This window comes from Amblyomma mixtum, chromosome 2 (genome assembly GCF_055824585.1).
Source record: "Amblyomma mixtum isolate Tamu chromosome 2, ASM5582458v1, whole genome shotgun sequence".
Lineage (NCBI taxonomy): Eukaryota > Metazoa > Arthropoda > Arachnida > Ixodida > Ixodidae > Amblyomma > Amblyomma mixtum.
This window is the reverse complement of record NC_143013.1, coordinates 46,918,110-46,939,667: the sequence shown is the minus strand read 5'-3', so window position 1 is coordinate 46,939,667 and position 21,558 is coordinate 46,918,110. Positions and strand designations below refer to the sequence as shown.

The 21,558-nt window shown below is 47.7% G+C and overlaps 1 protein-coding gene across 2 annotated transcripts in view; it reads right to left on the bottom strand.

Moving 5' to 3' along the window:
• Positions 1 to 21,558, bottom strand: part of LOC149359227 (voltage-dependent calcium channel subunit alpha-2/delta-1-like) — a 229,277-nt gene that overhangs the window by 21,531 nt on the left and 186,188 nt on the right. For both annotated transcript variants that reach the window (XM_089571499.1, XM_089571500.1), the window contains 16 exons: positions 19,282 to 19,359; positions 19,106 to 19,180; positions 18,954 to 19,025; positions 18,797 to 18,868; positions 18,653 to 18,714; positions 18,399 to 18,466; positions 16,993 to 17,041; positions 16,666 to 16,754; positions 16,088 to 16,181; positions 9,894 to 9,956; positions 9,697 to 9,800; positions 9,135 to 9,227; positions 7,237 to 7,334; positions 3,243 to 3,317; positions 2,991 to 3,061; positions 2,685 to 2,760 (listed from right to left, as the gene is read on the bottom strand). In XM_089571499.1, the coding sequence (XP_089427625.1) occupies positions 2,685 to 2,760; positions 2,991 to 3,061; positions 3,243 to 3,317; positions 7,237 to 7,334; positions 9,135 to 9,227; positions 9,697 to 9,800; positions 9,894 to 9,956; positions 16,088 to 16,181; positions 16,666 to 16,754; positions 16,993 to 17,041; positions 18,399 to 18,466; positions 18,653 to 18,714; positions 18,797 to 18,868; positions 18,954 to 19,025; positions 19,106 to 19,180; positions 19,282 to 19,359 (1,239 nt within the window). The remainder of the gene's footprint in view (positions 1 to 2,684; positions 2,761 to 2,990; positions 3,062 to 3,242; positions 3,318 to 7,236; positions 7,335 to 9,134; positions 9,228 to 9,696; positions 9,801 to 9,893; positions 9,957 to 16,087; positions 16,182 to 16,665; positions 16,755 to 16,992; positions 17,042 to 18,398; positions 18,467 to 18,652; positions 18,715 to 18,796; positions 18,869 to 18,953; positions 19,026 to 19,105; positions 19,181 to 19,281; positions 19,360 to 21,558) is intronic.

Here is a 21,558-nt window from a genome sequence, read left to right as displayed (position 1 = left end):
GCAGTTGTGACGATCCCATTTGCGGTAGCATCGAACTAGTGGTTGCGATCGAAAGAGGATGATGTGATGATGCTGCGCAAAAAAACATTATGTCTGGTTGGTTTGGTTTATTGGGGTTTAACGTCCCAAAGCGACTGAGGCTATGACAGACGCCGTAGTGAAGGGCTCCGGAAATTTCGACCACCTGGGGTTCTTTAACGTGTACTGACATCGCACAGCACACGGGCCTCTAGAATTTCGCCTTCAAGAAATTCAGCCGCCGCGGCCGGGATCGAACCCGCGTCTTTCGGGTCAGCAGCCGAGCGCCGTAACCACTGAGCCACCGCGGCGGGTCTCCTTAGTTAATTAATCAGACCCAAAAATCTCGGAAAACATTGAAATAGCGCGGACGTCTATAAAGTGCGTGGACGGGAAAATAGCCGTGGACGGCAAAATAGGGGAAAAATAGGCTAGAGAGTGAAAATAAAATTGAAATGATTTGAATGTATTTGATGAGTGATAATTATTCGAAGAAAAAAGTGTCATTGACAAAAATGCTGTTATTTAGTTGTCAGCAAAAACCATTGGACGGTTGAATAGGCTGGACGGCGATATAGTAAGTGGACGGGAAAGCAACCATGGCACCAAATTTAAAAAACCAAAATGGTTGCTTGAGATAAAAGCAGGCATAATGAGAGTAAATAAATTGACCTTGAATTAAAGCTCAAGGTAATTACGTTAATTGAGTAGCTAAGTTAGTTAACACACCAAAAGAAAATGATAAAAGAAAGGCAAAAAGAGGCGACCAGTGCCGAGGAGGCGTCAATGCTTTCCCATTCTCCCAGTGCGGATCACAACAGTGATCTCTAATTGTTTTTCTTTAAAGTAATTATTAAGGAACGTTCTGATGAAAACTGGCTTTTGAAAATTGATTTTGTGGAAAGGAAATGACGCAGAAACTGTCTCAGATATCTCGGTGGGCACCTGAAGAGCACCGTAAGGGAAGGGATAAATGGATAAATGAGGGAGCGAAAGAAGAATGGAAGAAGAGATGCCGTAGTGGAGGTCTCTGAAATAATTTCGACCACCTGGGGATCTTTATCATGCACTAACATCCCGCTGCACACGGGTGCCTTTTGCGTTTCGCCTCCATCGAAACGCGGCCGCCGCGGTCGGGTTCGAACCCGAGTACTGCGGCTCAGTAGACGAGCGCCTTACCACTGAGCCACCGCGGCGGATAAATGTTCTGATGCATTTGCGTTGCCTGTTTACTCTCGAAACGATTGATGTACGTAGTCAGGGCTCTAATATAGGAAGCGGAAGTTGTTGCAGAAAATGACTCACTTCTTCGCCATCGCACGACGTATGGCATTCCTTTTAATTGTAGGCACAGTTAACCCAATTAGACGTACCTTTTCACGTTAGCCTACTTTCTCATCGTTTGCACTGTCCTCGCATGATCATAAACTATCACGAAAATAAAAAGTGCTTATATTTTTTTAAAATCGATTCTGCGGCCAGGTGCAGGTTCACATGCATGGGTTAGAAGTTTTGACAAATCCAATACGTTCGCACTTGTTGACTTTGTTGTCGAGCAGCCGCGTTTGTGTTGTTCTATATCATATGAAAAATATTGCGAATAGCCGCGGCTGCTCTTTTCTTCTGTGAGAGAATAAATGTTCTTCACCAATCAAGTCCTCAGAGTCTTGTGTACACTCGTACTCTTATGTAAATGTCACAGTGAAGGAAACAACTACCCTCCCAGCTTTATTAAAACGGAAATATGACTAAGGTAAGGTTTGAGCCCAATCGCTCTTTATTTTTGTTTTTTTTTAGCCGCGGCATATAACAACCCCCCGAAAAATATTTCTGACTACGCCACTGCCTTCGGACGTCACTGCTCCCGGCAAGCCGTCTCGTTCGACGCGTCACGGTGGCCCTTTCTGTCAACTGGCTGCAGTTTGGAAGTGTATACCAGCGCCGCAAACAGAGCAGCTGACCATCCATCTACCCTGGTCCGCCCCATTGGCATCGACGGTAACCTGCGCGCCTACTATAAAGCTGTGTCACCTGCGCACGGCGCCCTGTGGGCTCGGTTGCATTGCCGCGATAAAGTCATCTAACCCGATAATCTTCGCCATGCAGGTCAGTCAACCCTACTGCCTTCTTACCAAAAGATCGAGCCACCGTTGCCTTCTGGAGCTGCCGAGCCCACGGTGCTGCCTTTCTATTGCTGTAGAGTGTGCTAAGGTTATTCCCTCTCTGCTATTGTTGGATCGTTGAATCAGACGTTGAATCAAACCCAGGCCCCGACAAATTTCTCAAAGAACAGCACAAGCTTTCTGCCGGTCAGTCGCAGCTAATCAGTGGCGTGCAGGGTATCAGAAACCAGCTGACACCTACCGAAAAAACTACTCCCGACTTAAGTAAGAGACCGGCCATATCAACACAGTGCTTTTTAGCAAGCTCCAGCGAGGAGTTGCCTAACTGGTCCTGTTCTGCCCTACATGCGCACTAGGGAAACACCGGTATATTGCACTTCTTCGAAACCATGAAGATATTCGAGCAATCAGAAGGCCAATAAGCCAGTAGTGTATTTTGAAAAATCTTTTGGCGTTGCGTCGAAAATGTGCAATTTCCGATGTCTATGCACCCAAAGCACTCGAGGCGAAGCTGCCAACGTTTGGGCTTCGATGACAGCTTACCAGAAGCGAAGATCGGGCACCAGCTGTGTATCGGCGCATTCTTGGACACCGGGACTCTGTATGTAGTTCTTCCACCCTGAAGAAAGACACATTTAGTAGGGCTTTCGATTTGGACTCAAAGATAGGTACTTATGTACAGGCATTCCATAGGGGTATCAAGCCGCGCGGCAAGCGGGCTCTGGCAAGAACTACCCGTGAATAAAAATAAAGAATACTTTGAACGATAAAAATAATAAACAGAGGTATGCATCGCAAATGTTTTCCAGAAAAGGGATTATTTATTTTTTTAGATGCCAGAGAACTCACTTGAAGTAAACCGATTTCTTCAGCATGTCATCCATCAGCTCAGGATCGACAGCTCCCACGAACTTTCCAACCTGCGGAATATACAGCCCATCCTCGTTTTACCTTCAAATGCTTTAAACACCTTGCGTCTACAGCGTTGTCTTGACATATGATTGAGAGAAAAAGCAAGGTGGGCTGTAGTGTTGAAACTCAGTGGATGTGTTATTCTGTGCTAAACATAAGTTTCCAACTGAGAATTCTCTCAGCACGTACGTTTTCAGTGTGGTCATCCGTGCTGGTGGTGAGGATGAAGCCGCCTTCGTCCAGAAGATAGCAGACGACGAAGTCCTGCAAAGACATAAGGAGTTCTCACTTTGCGTTTTTATTCGATGGCATAGAAGCCTGGTTGAAGCGAAAACCCGGCAAGTCCGGCGCTTATGTCAAATTCTGTGGAAGTGCGAAATAAAGGAGTAGCATAGGCCGCGAGAGGGACGCAGATCTAAAATATTAGCTGCGCTGGTCGCTGCATTAGGTCGCTACATGATCGAAGCTTTTTTTTTTCTTTATTGCCGAATTGAGTTGAGTTGAAAGCCATTTACAGGTAAGGAAGGCGCATGGTCACTTCCCATTCCTCTGATCAGGCCACTAAGGCAGGCATATCTTGCAAACACTATTTAGACATCCGAATCAGTTTCCAGAAGCGAGCGGCAGTTCAGATGGCAGGGTCGGATATCAAAACGGCTGGTGGCGAAGCCAGGGTAGCCCCACAGGAGGTGGGATATTGCGCCGCGCGTTAGCATTGTGCAGTGCGGGCACATCATCATTTCCTCTGTGTAGCGGTGCCAGCGAGCCAGAACGCGGTTGCCAAATCGAGAAACAAAGAAATAATTGCGTGCTAAAGACGCAACTAGACCCAGAGCGTTACATAACATTTGGAAGAGAAATTAAAATTTTGGTAACTATTCAAAGCTTCCATTCTTGAAAGCCATTCTGCTTGAGGTTGCTGTATCTGAAACATCTCGAAGGATGTCGTTTTTTCATTCACATCTATCCGCTCCCAATTACAGTGTGCAAAAAAAATGCTCATGTAAGTGCCATCTGACGTGAATGGAGCGGTACGGAATGGTGGGAGACTTGAACACCGCAGCAGGGTTTCCATCAAACAACAATGAACGCTCGATCCATGACTGGATGCTATTGGATTCTTGCGCATCAATTACATTGATCGAGTCCATAATGTTTTCAACGGAAATTCAAATCAAAATTGGTTTTCGAGAAAGAAAAGATGCAGTAACTGTCTGACTTGTCGATGGGCATTTCGACCGCGCCGTGAGAGAAGTGATGAAGGAGGAAGTGAAAAGAAAGAAGGAGGCGCTGTGCTCGAGGGCGCTGGACTAATTTCGACCATGTGCGGGTGGTTCCATTATTCACTCTTTATTAGTGCGCCAAGCCGCCGTGTCAAACAGGAGGTGAAGAGAATGACGTCATTAACCTCCTCGAGAGACAAGCAGCCGCTGCGATCATGTCAAGAGCTGGCCGTTCTTTAACTGCGAAGTTTCTGAGAAAGCTGTACAGCTTTCCTTTGCAGCCGTATGGCTGCGCTCGTGTGGATGCCAATGAGTAATTACTCCCTTATTACAAATCTACTCCACCTTGGGGGATTCCCCTAAACATTTGACCATGTCAAGAGCTGTGCCGCACAACTTCGTTACAGTAGCGACGAATACGACTCTAATGATGAAGTGGCTTTGGATCCAGGAAAATAAAAAAAATAACGCCAAGTGGCGGCGTAGCACATGTGCCGGTAAAGGAGTCAGAGCCTTCAAAATCTTGAACTAATCCTCCAGTGCGCAACATACATTGGCCGGACTGACGCTACGTCGAGCGCTAAGGACACGGTTACACGTGTGGAGACAAAGTGGAAGCTATTAGAGATTTATCGAAGCGCTGAATGGGCGTTAGTCGCTTAGTATCGCCCGACACTATTTGCATATTGCACTAGCTTTTACCGTCTCACTCCAAAACAAGGCCTCAAGAAACTGTAACTTCATGCAGGGATGAAAGTACGCAAATATTGTCACGGCCGTGAGCGCGAGCGCATCAGTAATTCTTCACTGCGCTGTAGCACAGTGGACTAAGCGCTGTAAAGAACTAAGCCGACAAGAACAAAGAGAGCTCAACGCTGAATTCAAATAAACATTTTCATAAGCTAAATATTTTGCTTTCCCAGAATTATATTACATCAGTCCAGGTATGAATAACGAAGCTGGCATTCATTCAGAGTTGCTTATGCTTTCATCACCGCAGTCTTATTGAGAGGCATGTATAAGAGAGGCACGAAGAAAAAACAAATTAATGCTGTTGCAGATCAGGGCTTGTGCCGTCAGTGAAAATCCTTAGTAATTAACAGACATTCATTTAATTCTGTGCGCGTTGTACCCATAATAGACGGACTTAGCATCTTCCTTAACGCTGCCTGGGTGAGAAAGCAGCGCTAATCTCCCTTCCCCTCTCCTTCTCAAACGCCTAGCTGGTCCTCTTTGCTTGGTCTTCATTGAGAAGGTAAATGGAGCGGCGTTAAGCTACAGGTGCTCTCTTTCAAGGGCCATGCCGAGCATTCTAGCTGATTCATTTGCTTGGAGAAAGTATTCCGAAAAAAAGACGCCATTCAATAAGAGCGTCCAGCTTAGCGGTGATGGCTGGGAAGCACCAGTTCCGGTATGCTAACGCCAATCTCGAACGCCTGACTCAATTGGGTGTAGCAGTACCTCGGCATTTTCTTTTATTTTCGCCATACTGAAAGCTATATTACGATGGCTGACCGTGGGAAAGCGGCGAGATAGACAATGCCCGTACACTCTTATCTCTACTCCGCCAATCATGCGCTTGCAACGATTTGCATCGCGCATAAAACCCAAGGGTGTTGTAGAGTCACATTTTCAACTTGCGTGTGCGTCCTGTAAGTGCAGTGGTGCGATGTAAAATCTCGGTTCGCACCTCTTTCTCTCTTCTTCTTTTCCATAAAATCCTGTAATATTCATTAGACAGTTTTAACAGCTCAACTTTCGTTTGCACAACTGCACTGCGTGTACAGCATCCTTTTAAAGCTGGCATCTCTAACTTTCGAAAAGAAGTGATTGAAAACTTGGCCTTCAAAATTATTACCAAAAGAAGGAACTTTGGGTTTATGATTTATTGATTTATTGTCGTCTTCTTTGTGTTCGTTAACCATGAATGATTATGATTTGTGCGGGTTTAACGTCCCAAAGCGACTCAGGCTATGAGAGACGTCGTAGAGAAGGGCTCCGGAAGTTTCGACCACCCGGGGTTCTTTAACGTGCGCTGACATCGCACAGTACACGGGCCTCTAGAATTTCGCCTCCATCGAAATTCGAGCGCCGCCACCGGGATCCAACCCGCGTCTTTCGGGTCAGCAGCCGAGCGCCATAACCACTGTGCCACCGCGGCAGCTCTAAAAGAAGAAACTAAATGTGCGTCTATCGACAAATGAAACCAGGGAAAAGTATTGCAGCCCGATTTTAATTTTGTGCGCAAATGTGTTTCAGTAACGCGATGTCATTTTAAGTACACACGTAGAAGCTTCCCGTCATACTAGGCACCTTTAGCGTACCGTGTACTGTGTTACCGCTAGCGTTACCAGAGTACCAGGAGCCCGCCCACTGCCAATGCGTATGCGCTGATTGGCTCGAGGGCGCCAGATTGCGCCAAGTACCCGGCAGCTGCAGCACGTCTGCCGCATCGGGACCAATCAGCGCCTGTTCACTGGCAGTGGGCGGGATCCCAGTCCTGCACTAACGGTGACGGTAACATGGTACACGCTATGCTAAAGATGTCTACTAGCCATGGTTTTCTTCCGGCAGCAGGTATCACGGTTATGCCGCTCTAAAGTTGCTCTTAGTCGTAGGAACAATGGGCTACTTCCTCCTTGGAATTATCTTTGCCAAAACGCATTCGCCTTCACCACGACGCTCCGCAAGGATAATATTAGACGCCTTTAGCATACCGTGTTACCTTTACCGGAATAGCAGGATCCCACCCACCGCCACTACGCACGCACTGACTGGACCCGATGCGGCAGCTACACGCGCATCTGCCGGTTACCTGGCGCGCCGTCAAGGTGATCTGCGCATGCGCACTGACGACACGCGTTGTGCCCGGTGCTGAGGTAACAGTAGCGGTAGCACGGTAAACGGTGTGCTAAGCTTGTCTGTTAAAGACTGTGCGCAGAAGAACGACGACCACTCACCTCGTCTGCACAACGGAGGTGCTCGCCCGAACTTCCGTTGGCAGACATCGTCATCAGGGAGGCGTGGATGATGCGCTCCTCCACGATGAGACCCACGACTGCAATGAAGTCGGTGAACAAGTGCTGAGCCGCACTAGGCAAACATAGCAGGGACAAGCTATATATGGTAAGCAGTGTCGCGTGTGTGCTTGGGGCGGAAATCTTTATGCAAGAGACAGAGTTGTGGCCCCAAGTTTATATGCAGTGGCCGTAAGGGGGTGCGGCTCAGCCAGAAGGAAAGGTGCTGCGGCGTAAGTCGAGTGCGTCGGCCGGACACGACACAGAAAGTGCCTGGTGTGCGCGCCGAGCCGTCATGAGATCCTTCGGGAATGCGCGCCGCTATACGAAGCGCCCGCTGTGGCGCCGCCGGTCATGGGAAGTGCCCCGCATGCAGGCATGTGATGATCCTGTACACATGTTCTGTATCATGGCCGAGAATAAACTTCATTCACTCCTCCGGCAGCTCTCATTCCGTCTGATTCTTGTCTAGCCACCTCTGCCGCCGCTAGTAGGTGGCATAGCAGAAGAAACTCTCACGCGGATTGTGAGAAAGAAGCGTATCCATAGCGTCACGTGGCGGCGACGGCAGGCAAAGAACGGGCTGGTAGACGCTCTACTCAAAAAGTCTGGCGGCTGAACCTATACTCACATAGAGAAAATAACTACATAGCAGCGGTAGCAGCAAGTGCTGTCGCTAAGATGATGACAATATGCGAGGATACTATCTCGAGCCCTGGAGGCACTGCCACGCGTTACCGTTCCCGCGTGCAGCAGACGAAGTGATAAGGACACGTGCTCCGTCACTCTCTCTCTCTCTGCTCCTGCAGCAGGCTTTGTATCTGTATTGTCTGGAGAGAGCATACATGCTTGTTGTTCCGTACTGACGAAAAGGTTGCACATCGCTATGGAGACAGGACAGGAGGGAACCAGACAGACACTTGCGCTGAGAACGCGCATGAGGGAGCGCAAGTATCTGCCTCGTTCTCTCATGTCCTTCACAGCGTTATTGCAGCCTTTTCAGCCAGTATTACCCAGTGCTGAAGTGAAATTAATCAGAACTCTTGGAAAATCCTCGGTGTATCCGAAGAATGTGTTAGCATTTTCTGTTGTTGCTCATTCTGTTGTAGCCAATGCCCGTATTGGTCATCCTCTGCTTTACATTTAGAGTGATGGGAGTCCTCATACCACTCCTGGTGCAGCGTTTAAGCGATGCACCATTGCCCTTGCAGGTGGCTGTTTCAAACATACCCACCGATGCGGCTTGTGAGACGCAGGTTCTCTTCCCGAGAAGCCTCTTGCCACCAATAAGTAATTTAAATGCTAGCTGCGACGGTGGACAGGTTGTGAGTATCAGCGTCGCCGTTTCCGCTCGCACAGACCCATCTAATGCAAGGCATAAATCAAATAAATATCCCACACTAGCCGCCTTCCTCTGCTCTCAGTCCTCATAGAGTAAGGCTCCCACGGGAAATGCCCGAATCGTGCAATCAACCTGCGCTAGCCTATCATTGTTGCCGAGACGTCCGCCAATCAGGAACTGGACTTTTATAAGCAATCTTCGAAATAAAGTTTGCTGGCCTGACATACTCCTCTAATTGTATTAATTCGCAGATGTGGCTCAAATACTTTTTCGCTCCCAAAAGACGTTCAAAAGGGAAGACCATCTTTTGTTTTACATGACCTCCTTTCCCTCTTTTACCATTTATAGCAGTACAAACAACGCAGTGGTTGGCCCAGACAGTATGTAGATCAATGTGAAAAGCCACTGAATTTGTTTTGTTAATGAGTTAGCAGGCTTCGGATGTCTCATAACATCTGTGATAGGTTGAACACAGGCGTTCACAACTTTCTTGCCTTACCTGCTGGCGTCAGCTCCGACTTTTTTATGTAGATGTCCACTGCTTTTGCGGCCATAATGACGCTTCCTCGGGTCGAGTTCGGGCCCCACGTGCCTGCAACAAACTCGCTCAGTGTAATGGCAGCGTCTTAGTGCAAACAAGAAAAGGGGTTAGTGTAGGTGGCCCTTTGTTCAGAGGAATATGATTTTCACGTGACATGACATGATTTTTACTAGTTATACTGGCGAGAAAAATTGTGTCACTTAATATTTCTAGCTACCATACTACAAAAGCGAGAACATCCTAAGAAGCACTCCGTACTACTATGCAGCGGACAGTTATGTGTTTATGATAAGCATCTCGAAGGTTTGGGTCATTCCCAGAACTTTACACAAAGTACCCAAAAAATCTGACATCATCATAACAAGAAAACAGACCAAATTAAGCACTGTTTTTTTTTTTGCCTGCTTTAGGTGTTCGTCTCATGAACTTGACTAGACCTTACTAAATAATCCGCATCAATTAGCAGTTCGAAGAGCACTCAAGCGTGATGAGGTGAGCGTTCTGCTTAATATTTCCTTACGTTTTACGTCGCTGATGAGAAACACGAAGTCTTCGGCATATAGCGCTCTGCGAAAGTATGAGGCTTTCTGAGGATTAGCCTCTGGCTCCAGGAACTCGGCGATCCTGAAGAACAAAAAAAAAACGAATCAATGCGTAATGGACAAACAAACGCGTTGGTTTGAAAGAGGGGAATGTAAAATAATCCAGAGCACTTACGTCTCAGGATGGTAGCGTATTAGTCCCCCTTCTGTTCCCACGAAAGTCCCTAATATACCGTCCCTAAAGTGTGGGAGAAGACAAAATGGTTGAAATAAGCATGTTTTCTGAATCGAGCACACATTTTCATAACATGGCGTGTTCGAAGAAGTGAGATACAAGTGTTAACAACAGCTCGAACATTAGGCGTAAAGCAGATAATAATCCGGCACGCGCCGGAACCGGAAGTTCGTTTGATTTCACAGCATCTGCTGTTCTGTGGACACAAGGTTTCCCTCCTCGTTCGCTGCATTGGTTCGTTTATAAAACGAACCGAATCCTTTCTACACATTCCAAGGCAGCACCCGGTAAAAGAAGGCCAATGAGCAGCCCTATCAAGGATACTCAGAAGCTGTCTCTAATGACATTACAGCAGACTGTTTAAAAAGTACAAGCCGAATGCAAGAAAAAAAATTCTGATATGCACATTCAAGTCGAAATGAAGCGCGAACATCGCCTGTGAACAAAACAAAATATTTTAAACTGCGCCATGTACCGCGAGTTTCGTCCACTCCGTCGTTTAACGATTTGAGCGTGGCGGGGTCGTGCGGGGACCCAGGGGTCCTAGGAGGCCCGAATTCCTCTGAAAAATAAAGTTTTTTTCTCTCTCTCTCTCCGTCGCTTTGACCTTCAGCCAACTTCAGCTGCTCCAGAGCTGCGCCGAAGCGGATGAGAGCGGTAGCTTCGAAAGCAAAGGAAAAGCGCATAACTGACCCCCGGGGCAGTGGACACCTCTGTCGCGCTTCAGTTACGTGGCGGTAGTAACAAATGTGCGGTGCATGCGGTGGCTTGGTCTTTGGTTTGGTTTTATAGGGGTTTAACGCCCCAAAGCGACTCAGGCTATGAGGGACGCCGTAGTGAAGGGCTCCGGAAATATCGACCACCTGGGGTTCTTTGACGTGCACTGACACCGCACAGTGCACGGGCCTCTAGAATTTCGCCTCCATCGAAATTCGACCGCCGCGGCCGGGATCTAACCCACGTCTTTCGGGTCAGCAGCAAAGTGCCATAACCACTGAGCCACCAAGGCAGCTCCGAAAGAAGGAACTTAAATGTTCTAAATGTGAAGGAACTAAAGTGTCAAAGCAGCGTAAGTGTGCTCTTGCTTGTGGTCATGGGGCGAAGCTGGCTCGCGGAGTTGGTCGCCGTCTGTTCGCCAGCATACACCATTAAACTTAGCACGTAAGCACGCGCCAGCCGTTGGTGTGAATCATATTTGTAGGATGACTGCTATTAATACTTATAACATGACTGAAGCCACTTCTCTTGAAAGACGCAACTCCGAAGAAAACATTCCGCTATGATGCGACAATGCAACTTTGCCAGCAGTAACCAGGCAGCGGGGTTTGCTTCTGACCCGTATAGGGCATACTTTACGGCTTCCCGAAAACCGGAAATTCTCGAAAGATGAGGATAAGGGTTTTCACTACTTTACACAGATTTAGAGCTTATTGGGTGCTGTAAGTGCTTTACTGCCCTTTTAAAAAACAAAGCAGATTGCCTGTTGAGTTTTGGCAAAGGCGACACCGTGCAGGAAAGCTGTTGAAGCAGCTTACTGCGCCTCCTCGTTCTCCACAAAAGTTTAAGAATAAAATTTTGTGACCGGCTCTTCATTTTACTACTGATGATTTTCTTGTTGCATTCCCGAAATGTGTCCTATGTGTGCCAGTCTGCCTCACTTTTGCCTGGAAGCTGCAGGTACACATCCCGCATGGCTTCCCACTGTCATGTCAGGGGCGCATTCGCAACAAGTTAGGCCTCGGTGCGCAGGTGATCAGTCGTCCGCTGCTACATCATTCTTTGTAGGCAACGCCTGCCGTTAGATGTATTCAGCGAAATAGCATCGAAGGATGGATAGTGCATAAGACGGGGTATTATGTCAGTCAATCAGTGCCGCTGCGTCACACTGAGTGTGTGTGCGGCGAACGAATACGATGTCAAAAGTGTGTTCTAATGAACCGCTTTTAATTATGATTTTAGATGAAACTTTTTATTGTTTGTTAACGACGACCACCTTTTTCTATACGTATGAGATTTGATGACTGTTTCAAGTAAACGCTTATTCGTGATGATAACACACATGCTGCATGAAACTAGCCGGCACGTAGCTTTTACTGTCGGCACTTCAATTTTCCATTCTATGTGGCGCTGTTGTGTTTTTGCCCTTCGTTAAATGGGAAAGTTCGGATATTCACCGCCATGCACCAGCGGCTGTGGTATGCAACAGCTGAAAAGTAGCTCGGCAGAGGCGTTTTGGTTGCGGAAGACACGCTAAAACGCCCGTGTCCTGAGTTCTAGGTCAACGTAAGAGTAGGCCGTAGAACCAAAACTAATCCGGAGCTCTCCAATACGGTCTTCCACACTGACCATCGTGTTGACTTAGCACGCGAAAATTCGTTACCCGTGGTCCAAAACACGACTCTTCGGTAGGTGGATTTGTTTCTGAGCTAGCTGGCGCATGATCCAAGAGAACTGCAGACAAGAATAGAGGTCACAGAGGGAAGAACCCATGTACACGGGGCTGACTAATACAGAATTTTATTCAAGCAGACAAGCACATATACGAGGGGGGACCCAAAAAAAACCGAACTGAGAGCGCGCTGCCACTCGTAGACGTAGTAGAGAGTTATACCGCTAGATGGGGTTAGTAGAGACCTTCACGAAACAGCTGTGCAGACGACATAAGTTTGTAGGTAAAAATTTGAGTGTAGTTTTGTGTTTCGCTTGCAGTCATTTTGTTCCGCCTGCGAAATCTTTATGGCAAATTTAAAAGAACAAAGAGTGTGTCGGAAGTTTTGTTTCCTGGGTGTAAAATCGGCGACAGAAGCTTACCAAATGTTGCAACAGGCTTTTAAGGAGGATACTATGAGCCGCACACAAGTTTTCGAGTGGTTTGGGCGCTTCAAACGTGGTGAGATGAGTGTCGAAGACCATGCTCGTTCTGGGCGTCCTTCAACGCCTCGAAACGATGAAAACGCTGAAAAAATCCGTCAAAAAATGAACGAAGATCGTTGTTTCACGATCGACCAAATTTCAGAAGAGACAGGTGTGGGTTGGAGCTCGTGTCAGCGAATTTTGACTGAGCAGTTGCAAATGAGACGTGTTTCCGCTAAATTTGTTCCTCGCATTCTCACCCAGGATCAAAAGAACATTCGATTGAATTTGAGCCGGGATTTAAAAAAAGAGATTGAAAGTGATCCAGACTTCTTGACCAAAATCATTACAGGTGATGAGAGTTGGAGTTACGGGTATGACCCAGAAACTAAGCAAGCGTCAAGCCAGTGGAAATCTCCCAACTCTCCGAGACCGAAAAAAGCAAGACTGTTGAAGCCGAATGTGAAGACAATGATCATTGTCTTTTTTGATGTTCGCGGAATTGTGCACCGAGAATTTGTTCCCCTTGGCCAGACTGTTAACCAGCACTTTTATTTGGAAGTTTTAAGACGTCTGCGAGAGGATGTGCGGAGCAAACACCCCCAACTTTGGCGATCAGGTGAAAAGTTCCTTCATCACGACAACGCCCCGGCGCACACGTCCTTATCAGTGACCCACTATTTGGCCTCTCAGGGATGGACTGTCGTTCCCCACCCTCCATATTCACCAGACCTAACCCCGTGCGACTTTTTTCTCTTTTCGAGAATGAAGAAAAGTCTAAAAGGGAAGCGTTTTGGTGGTGTGGAGGCCATACAAACAGCTTCGCAAAGGGCACTGGACGATATCAAAGTTGAAGAGTTCCAGAGATGCTTCAAACAGCGGTAAAAAAGACTTGACAAGTGCATCGCATTTCATGGAGAGTACTTTGAAGGTGACTGAAGGAATTTTGTGCAAGAGTTATTAAATAAAGTTTTTATGCAAAAAATCCGGTTTCTTTTGGGTCCCCCCTCGTATGTCGGGATGAGGGGAAGGATGGTAACTGTGGGGTAAGTATGCTGCATGAAGGTGGGCGATCAGAAGTAGTCACGTTCTCCACGATGACAATCAGTTGTTGGAAGTGGGGTTCGAGAGCCGCTGCTTGAAGGAACCGCTGCAAAGTCGACTCCCTTTCCGCCACGAAAGGAGCACAACTGAGTCGAGGAGTTGAGTGATGGGTGCAAGGAAACGAGTGGGTTTGTTTACACATTGTAAACAACGGGAGAGTCCCTCGGCGGCACTCGATCGTTACCGAGTTTTATAGGGCTCTCTTTCCCTAAAGTCCCCAGGTAGAGGAGGGCCTCGCCGAGGAGCGGCCTGTCACGTTCACTTTTGACGCACAATCTCACACCCCGCACTTACAAACACGGTCCCCCACCAACGCCCCACCCCCTACCCCCGCCCTGTCATGCGTTGAGCCAGAGGGATAAGAGGATGCCGTCAATGTAGGGTAGGCTGTGGTAGGTCTGCTCTTGTTCCATGGCCAGCTGGTGATCGACAAGTCCTCCGACCCGTGTGATTCAGAACTCCCGACGCGCGAAGCAGGCACGCCGCAGGGATATCACCGGAAACCAGACTGTTGTCACCAGTCTTCGCCGTGTCAATTCAGGAAACGTGCACTTGCTCGTCGTGGAGGCTGCCGGCACGGAAGAGACACCAGATATTGGGCCCAAAATTCAACCTGTCGTTATTTTGCGTCGAAGACGGCTGCACTCCGACGCGGCAAAGCACGGTGATTGAAGCCCAATGACAATCCGATCTTCTTCAAGTGGTCTACTACTGCCGACCTGGGAGCAGTCGTCGACGAGTAGGTATGGGTACTCGGAAGCACCCAGGAAAAACAGATGTGCTGTATTAGAGGTGTGTCCTTGGTTTGCCAGGGGTGACTCTCGTCAGGCCGAGGTACACGGGTCCCAGCTCGGAAGTCTGCTGCTACGAATAGAAGAGATGGGCTTCGAGGTGGAGGAGATAAAAGGGTTTATTTACATTTTTACAGAGTTTGAAAGACAAGTACGGGAGACAAGTTCGAGAGAAAAGAATCAAGTGGAAGGTGGTCGCTCCCATGACAAACTGGTTTGGTTTGGTTTGGTTTGGTTTATGGGGTTTAACGTCCCAAAGCGACTAAGGCTATGAGAGACGCCGTAGTGGAAGGCTCCGGAAATTTCGACCACCTGGGGTTCTTTAACGTGCACTGACATCGCACAGTACACGGGCCTCGAATTTCTCCTCCAAAGAAATTCAGCTGCCGCGGCCGGGATCGAACCCGCGTCTTTCGGGACAGCAGCCGAGCACCATAGCCACTGAGCAACCGCGGCGGCTCCATGCCAAACTGCTGCTTAAGTAGGGTCCGCTGTCCCCAGGTCCCTAGTTAGGAAATTTAGTTAATTTAAATGCGTCCAATCACTCTAAATTCGGTCGCGTGACCAGTGTATAGGAACCACCCACCAGGACGCCCTCGACACAATCTCGCCGCTTCTGGCACATTGGGGTCCGTGCACTCTGCAGCAGTGAAGACAAGCCCGAATGGAGGCCCAATCGGCGTCGAAGGTCAGAGGTCAGACACCTGCACCGCACAACGCCCCGTGTAGTGAAAGGACGATGCTGAACTTGCGCAGAGGGTTTCACGCAGGGAAAGACGAGATCTCTTCCGAAGCGCAAGCATTCCGGCGTCGTTGCTCGCCTTTGTAAACAAACTAAACAAACACAGACGCGTCGGCCATGTATCACTCCCAGAATCGCTGCCCGCGTTCTCCACCGACACCATGCCGGTGCGTCCCGGGTGGGTCCGGCGCCCTGAATTAATGGGTACAACGGTCCCGAATAATTTTTCCAGGCAGCGGATGTCCATCGTGTTCTCCGTAAAACAGCGAGGGGATCCCTCGTTGACGCCGCCACCTGCATTCGTGGCGCCGGAGCCACGCCGACGCTCCTTGAAGCCTCTGTCGATTGACGGCTCCCAGTCGCTTGAAAATTCTTGGCATGCTCGCATTCTCCGTTCTTAACAGCTGGTAACTTCTAGACGAGACTTGCTGACCCCGTTCTCAGCAAAGCATACTCAAAAGACGGGACGTGATTACTGATCGCCCGCCTTTGCACAACATACCTTCCCCTCTCTTAGCCACCTCTCCCTAATATATAAGTGCTTGTATACGAGAATAAAACCGAGTTGTTCCGTGCGTGACGTATATTCCAAGTGTGCATGGTTAGACTGTGCCTCGACCGTACCACCCTTGTGTTGGACTCACCTTTCCTCAGTGAAGGCGTCGCTCGTCCAGTTGCTGACGACGGCCCGCGTGTTCTCGATATCCCAGAGCAGTCGCTGCATGAGTATGGGATCACCTGCAAGGCCAAAATGTGCGCGCGGGGCATGCAGATTTTCACCGAGCATGCACCTTGAGCTCCGCGGAGCGCAATCTTTCTTGCGGCGCGCGACTGGCCAATACCCTTCTCTCTGTTTTACTTGAAGCGCTTCAAGGGAGGAAGCAAGTCTGCGCCTTGCTGCACGTAGACCTGGCGTATGGTGCACAGCAGTACCTAAGTCAATTCGCTCTGCTTTCTAGCTCGGTCGCCATTTCTAGTAGTCTATCAGTCATCAGTATGTGGAGGCGGAGTATACTTTTAAAGCAATTCCTTCCGTTTTCATTTTGCCTCGCTACTCCAGTAATGCGCTGAACGGCACACAGCTCTTAGTAGACGAAAGACGTTACGTTTCTCAAGATGCAAAAAGAGAAGGTGTTGCCACTGGCGCCTACCATTGCCATTACTATTATTTGATTCATTGTGAAACAATACCCTGCCAAACCAAAATGCTGACAAAACTCACACTGACGATGGTCCGCCCGGTACGCTTCCAGGACTTGGCTGATGTTGCCCGTGAGTCCCTTGGGGCGCGGAATGTTTTTGCAGTAGCGCCTGAAGTAAAGACAACATATATAGTATAGCCTTCGGCATAGTCGCAGATTGTTTTCACATTGTTGAGGAATCGATAAAGCCCAATACAATTGTTGCAGAGTTAAATCACAAGCACGAAGGCTTGGAATGGCTCATCTATGAATACCAGGTACAATCTGGACCGTGCCGCAGAAATAAAAACAAATGTCCTCATGCCGGGTAATCACGAAAGCAAAGCCACAGAGGGGCAAGCACTTACCACGGAGCCAAAAGGACACCATCCCCTTTCTCTGTCTCTGGCTTGAAACCTGGGAAGCATGCCAGATCGATTACGATCCATAACGTTCGCTCTTTCTTCTCGTCCAAAAGATGCCCGAACCGCGTTGATATGAAGCTATGCTGAACGGTTAGACTGCTCTGTTTTCTCTTGAGGCAAATAATTATTCTTTACCGAGGACCAACAGCCTGGCATGTATTTCGTATTTCAAGGGAAGAAGAGCTTCCTCTATATTATATTTACTCGAATATTTGTCGATCCCTCATATACTTCAACCCCCTAGCTTTGGAACCACTAAAGACAGCAATTCTGAGTTGGTCATACAGTGTGGTGCGACAAATCTGCATTAACAGTACTGATTCCACATTTATTTTCTTTGTTTTCGCTTCCACTATAGTCGAATCATTTCGCTTCTTTGAATTTGATTTCACCATCTCGTACCGCTGTTGCGTGGGCTTCAGGCCTGTGGAGGCTGGAGTTGGGTGTAGAGTGAGGTGAGTAGGCCGGTGGGGGTTGGACCCTCTGGGGAGTGATGGTGGGTTGGTGAGTTTAGGGGAGGGGGGGGGGGGGGTGGCTTGATTTTTTTCCGGCGCTGCGTGGGCTTATGGCGGGTGTGCTCTGTAGGGTGGAGCACCGACCGGAGGGTGCTTCCTCCGGAGAGGGCTTCGAAGCGTGGAGGCTTCACACAGACAATGGGTTTTTCGCCGAGAGAGGACTACACTACTACGGCAGTAACGAAAGTTAAGATGTTGTATTGGTCGACTAACGGAAGCTCTGAGGCGCCAACGTGCAAAATAAAGCCGTGGGTACAGCCACTGAGAGAAGTTTCGTTTTGCAACAATGCCTAAAAGCGAGCTTTCAGTGCAATGATTGGCGCAGAGCGCTTTATCCAAGAAATCTTCGCGCAGCTCTCCTAAAAAATGGTAGGGCAAAACATTTGCGCTATAAGGGTAGCAGCAGCTGCCGCGGTTGGTGTAAGAGTTTTGCTTTTTTCGCCAGTTAAGGCGATCGGGCAATCTTTTAGTACCTTATTTTCTTTTTAGTAAGAAACACCCAAGGTTCAGCTTTGAATGCTTAACTCGGACAGAACGCAGTGATTTCTGCAGTAGGTTCGTTGCCGTCTTTATCTACTCTAATATCCTGCATTTTCAGCCGTGTTTGAGGCTGGCCCTGGTAGTTCTTCTACGTACTCATCGACCCCCCGATTTTGGAGTCTACCTGGAGGTATTACTATAAGCGAGTAAATACGCTAATGATGTGCCAGAAGACTTCACACTCCGTAACTTTTTATAAAATAATTGCAGTACCAGCAAAAGACAAGAAGCTATACGCGTTGAATGGTGCAGCCTATTGAGCTATGATCCAACCTGGAAAAATCGTTCCCTTACCGTCATCAGCGCGCATCCCTTCCACACGCACGTACAACTTCCGCTTTTCTGGGAACGCCAGAGCGACGCTGCGCAAAAGAAGAGAGACGCGAGCGAGACACAATCAAATTCTCTACGGTCTTAACGAAAAGACGCATGCGAACATCCAATGGAGGCCGACAGTTCTTTTACCGACGGAGAGTTTTCTGCACCGGTAATCAGAAGATTGTAAAATTGCAATGAATTCCATGCCTATTGCTTACGGTTGCGCTTACCCGAATTCCGAGTCGTTCATGTGCCTGTAATAGTAGACCATGTTCTGCGGAACGAGGTGTTTCTGCAAGTATGAGAGGACGAAATATAAGGCTGAGCTTTCCAGTGTCAACTAAAATGCAGGCGAGGTTTCAAATCATGGTCACCTCGTCCGGCATCCTGATCAGACTGACCACAGTTTCATGCCCCGAATGTCCTTCGATCATTCTCTTCCGGATCTAAGAGAAAAAATATTCAGCTCAAGCGTCAACAGGGCAATTATAGAACAAAATCCCTTGATTTTTGTTCTTCTTTTGCACTTACCCTTTCTTTCAGCGGGTTTTCAATTTCAACATCGAGAATGTCTATGTCTAATGGTTCTTCTAAAGAACCCAGCTGAAATGAATGCGAAAAATTATCAGTAAATCTTTTTGAACTTTTAATTGACCTCTGGTAATGTGCAACTTAAAACGTACTTGTAGTTTAATGTCCGGATGATACATGACATAACCATTTCTATTGATCATGAATGAGTAGCCTGAAGGACCGATCTGCGCAGATGCAATAAAACGTTAGCAGAATGCCAACAGGCAAAGGCGTGTCCTCCAATGCTCGAAGCTCGATGAGTCTTTGCCACTTGGCAAGGGCATACCTTGTACGTGGGTTCATGGTCTTTCAGCTCTTCAAGTGAGACGTCCACTCCCATGACTCCTACAATGGTTTGGTCCTTCTGTGGAATTTAAATTCTCTCTCAGAATACACATTATTGGCTGCTTATATGCACTTTGCACCGGCAAGTGTCGCATATGTCTCTCACAAAGAACCCCAGATGAGAACTGATGGTTGTTTCTTTGAATTGGCCACAGTCATGGAGCAATAAGCTGGTTCATTTTCAGCTCACAAGCTTTGCATTTTCGTCGTCCGGTATTAGAACGGTACTCAGTAAATGACAATCAATGTGCGATTGACTACGGTCTCTAAAAATATGCATCCTTTGTTTCTCTTCTGCAAGCACAAACACTGTACAAGCTAACGTAAACGTAGCTTTGGTTAAAAAATGTGGCGCTGATTGTGTCAACGAAACCAGGATAGCATTGCTGGCATCCGCCTAAAGCAGACACGCCAACTTTTTATTCAATCACCTAACGGTCATTAGACATTTGCTTAAAGCCCAAAAGATACGAAAAAAAGACCATTAACATGGCTGCAGAGGTATAAGCCTGATTTCAAATAGCGCCGTTCGTGCAAATGCATCTTTGGCATATACAGTCCAACCCACTTATAATGGCCTCAGACATAACGAACGCTCACTTATTACGAACGAGTGCTCTGTTGTTGTTCAATGTGTGTTATGGGTATGGGACTGCGTCGCAGATACAGCGAAGAACTGTAGCGGCACCAGTGGCTTATAACGAACGAGCAGGCGCCACTTCCCGCCAGCGCGGAGACCGAAGAGCGTCTCCCAGCTCCCGCGAAAGAAAGCGCCAACCCCGCTCCACATCTTCCCCAAAAATAGACAAAAATAAAAAGCCGGCATTTAAATTGAAGTAAACCATCCAGGCCGACCACAAGGTGAATCGGTGCGGTATCATTCACGCTCCGGATATGTCCTGCCGGCTATGCGTCACCAGCGCCTGGTGAAGGGGTATACAGGCCAGATGGAGACGTCCCAGCTACGAAGTCTTTGTTCGTCGCCGAGAAAAGGCTTAAAGCCGCATGGTTAAAATTGCTTGCGAAGTGCAAAAAAAAAATCGCTTCCGTATTTATTTATTTATTTATTCAAAATAACTTACAGGGCCCAGAAGGGCATTGAGTAAGGGGGAAAAACAATAGATTAAGCAAATAGGAAGAATAAATTAAAAACAACGCGTGATACAAGGCAAAAATTAAACACAATTATAAATATGCAGCGCAAAACGTAACTACAAGACATACAGCACAGACATACAGACATACAGCACAAAAATTAAAATAGTAGCAAGAATGCATCGCATGTGCCCAATACACATCCAAAGAAAAAGCAGTAGCCATAAAAAACATACAAATGGTTGAAATTGCACAAGAAACCAAAACTGACACAGAACAACCTGAAACAAGACACAATGTCGTTAAAGAAAATGTTTGTGCAGCTGCTCTTGAAATGATTGGTGGTTGCCGATAAATGTCCTTCCGTAGGGCAGGCTTTTTGGACTCAAAAACGACGGAGGACACTGCTGGATACCCATGTAATCAGATGCTTGTGGATTTGTTGCCGTGCTTCGTTGACGCACAACTGGTCGGGCCTAATGTCGCCTGGGCTGATTTCGCCGATGCGTTTGTTGGTGTCGATTCTACAGAGAAACCATCGTACGGCGAATGTATGAGTGTTTCCAGACTGCCAGAAATCTGATGAAGACGATTGTTAGGAGGAGGTCGACCTACCATCAGCTGCCGTAAGCGCTTCTCCCACGATTAGCCATAATATGCGTCTGTAAGGCAGGATCTTGACAGCGAGTGTCTCGGCGAGAATCACATGACTGTGCTGGAGAGCTTGGAAATCGCCGTAATACGGTTAATATTGGAATAGCAGATACGCATAGCAGATCTTTTAAATAAAGAAACACCACTTTTGTTCGACATTGCATTTTTCGCCGTAATAAGAGATGTCCACTTACTGCGAACATCCAATACAACGAATGGTATCCGCGCGACCGTCAGGTTCGTTATACGTGGGCTCGACTTCATTTCCTTGCACACCATAGGAAACGGACGAAACACGACTGAAGCGTAAGATAACGAATTGCTTACAGAGACTGCGACTCTAATGGAAATGAGACATGTCACGACGACGTCTTGCGCAGAGGTGCTGTCAGTTGCAGAAGGTTCGCAACTTGCCTCCCATCAGCTAACATTTCGTATTTCGAGCACTATGCTAACAACGGAAATCAGT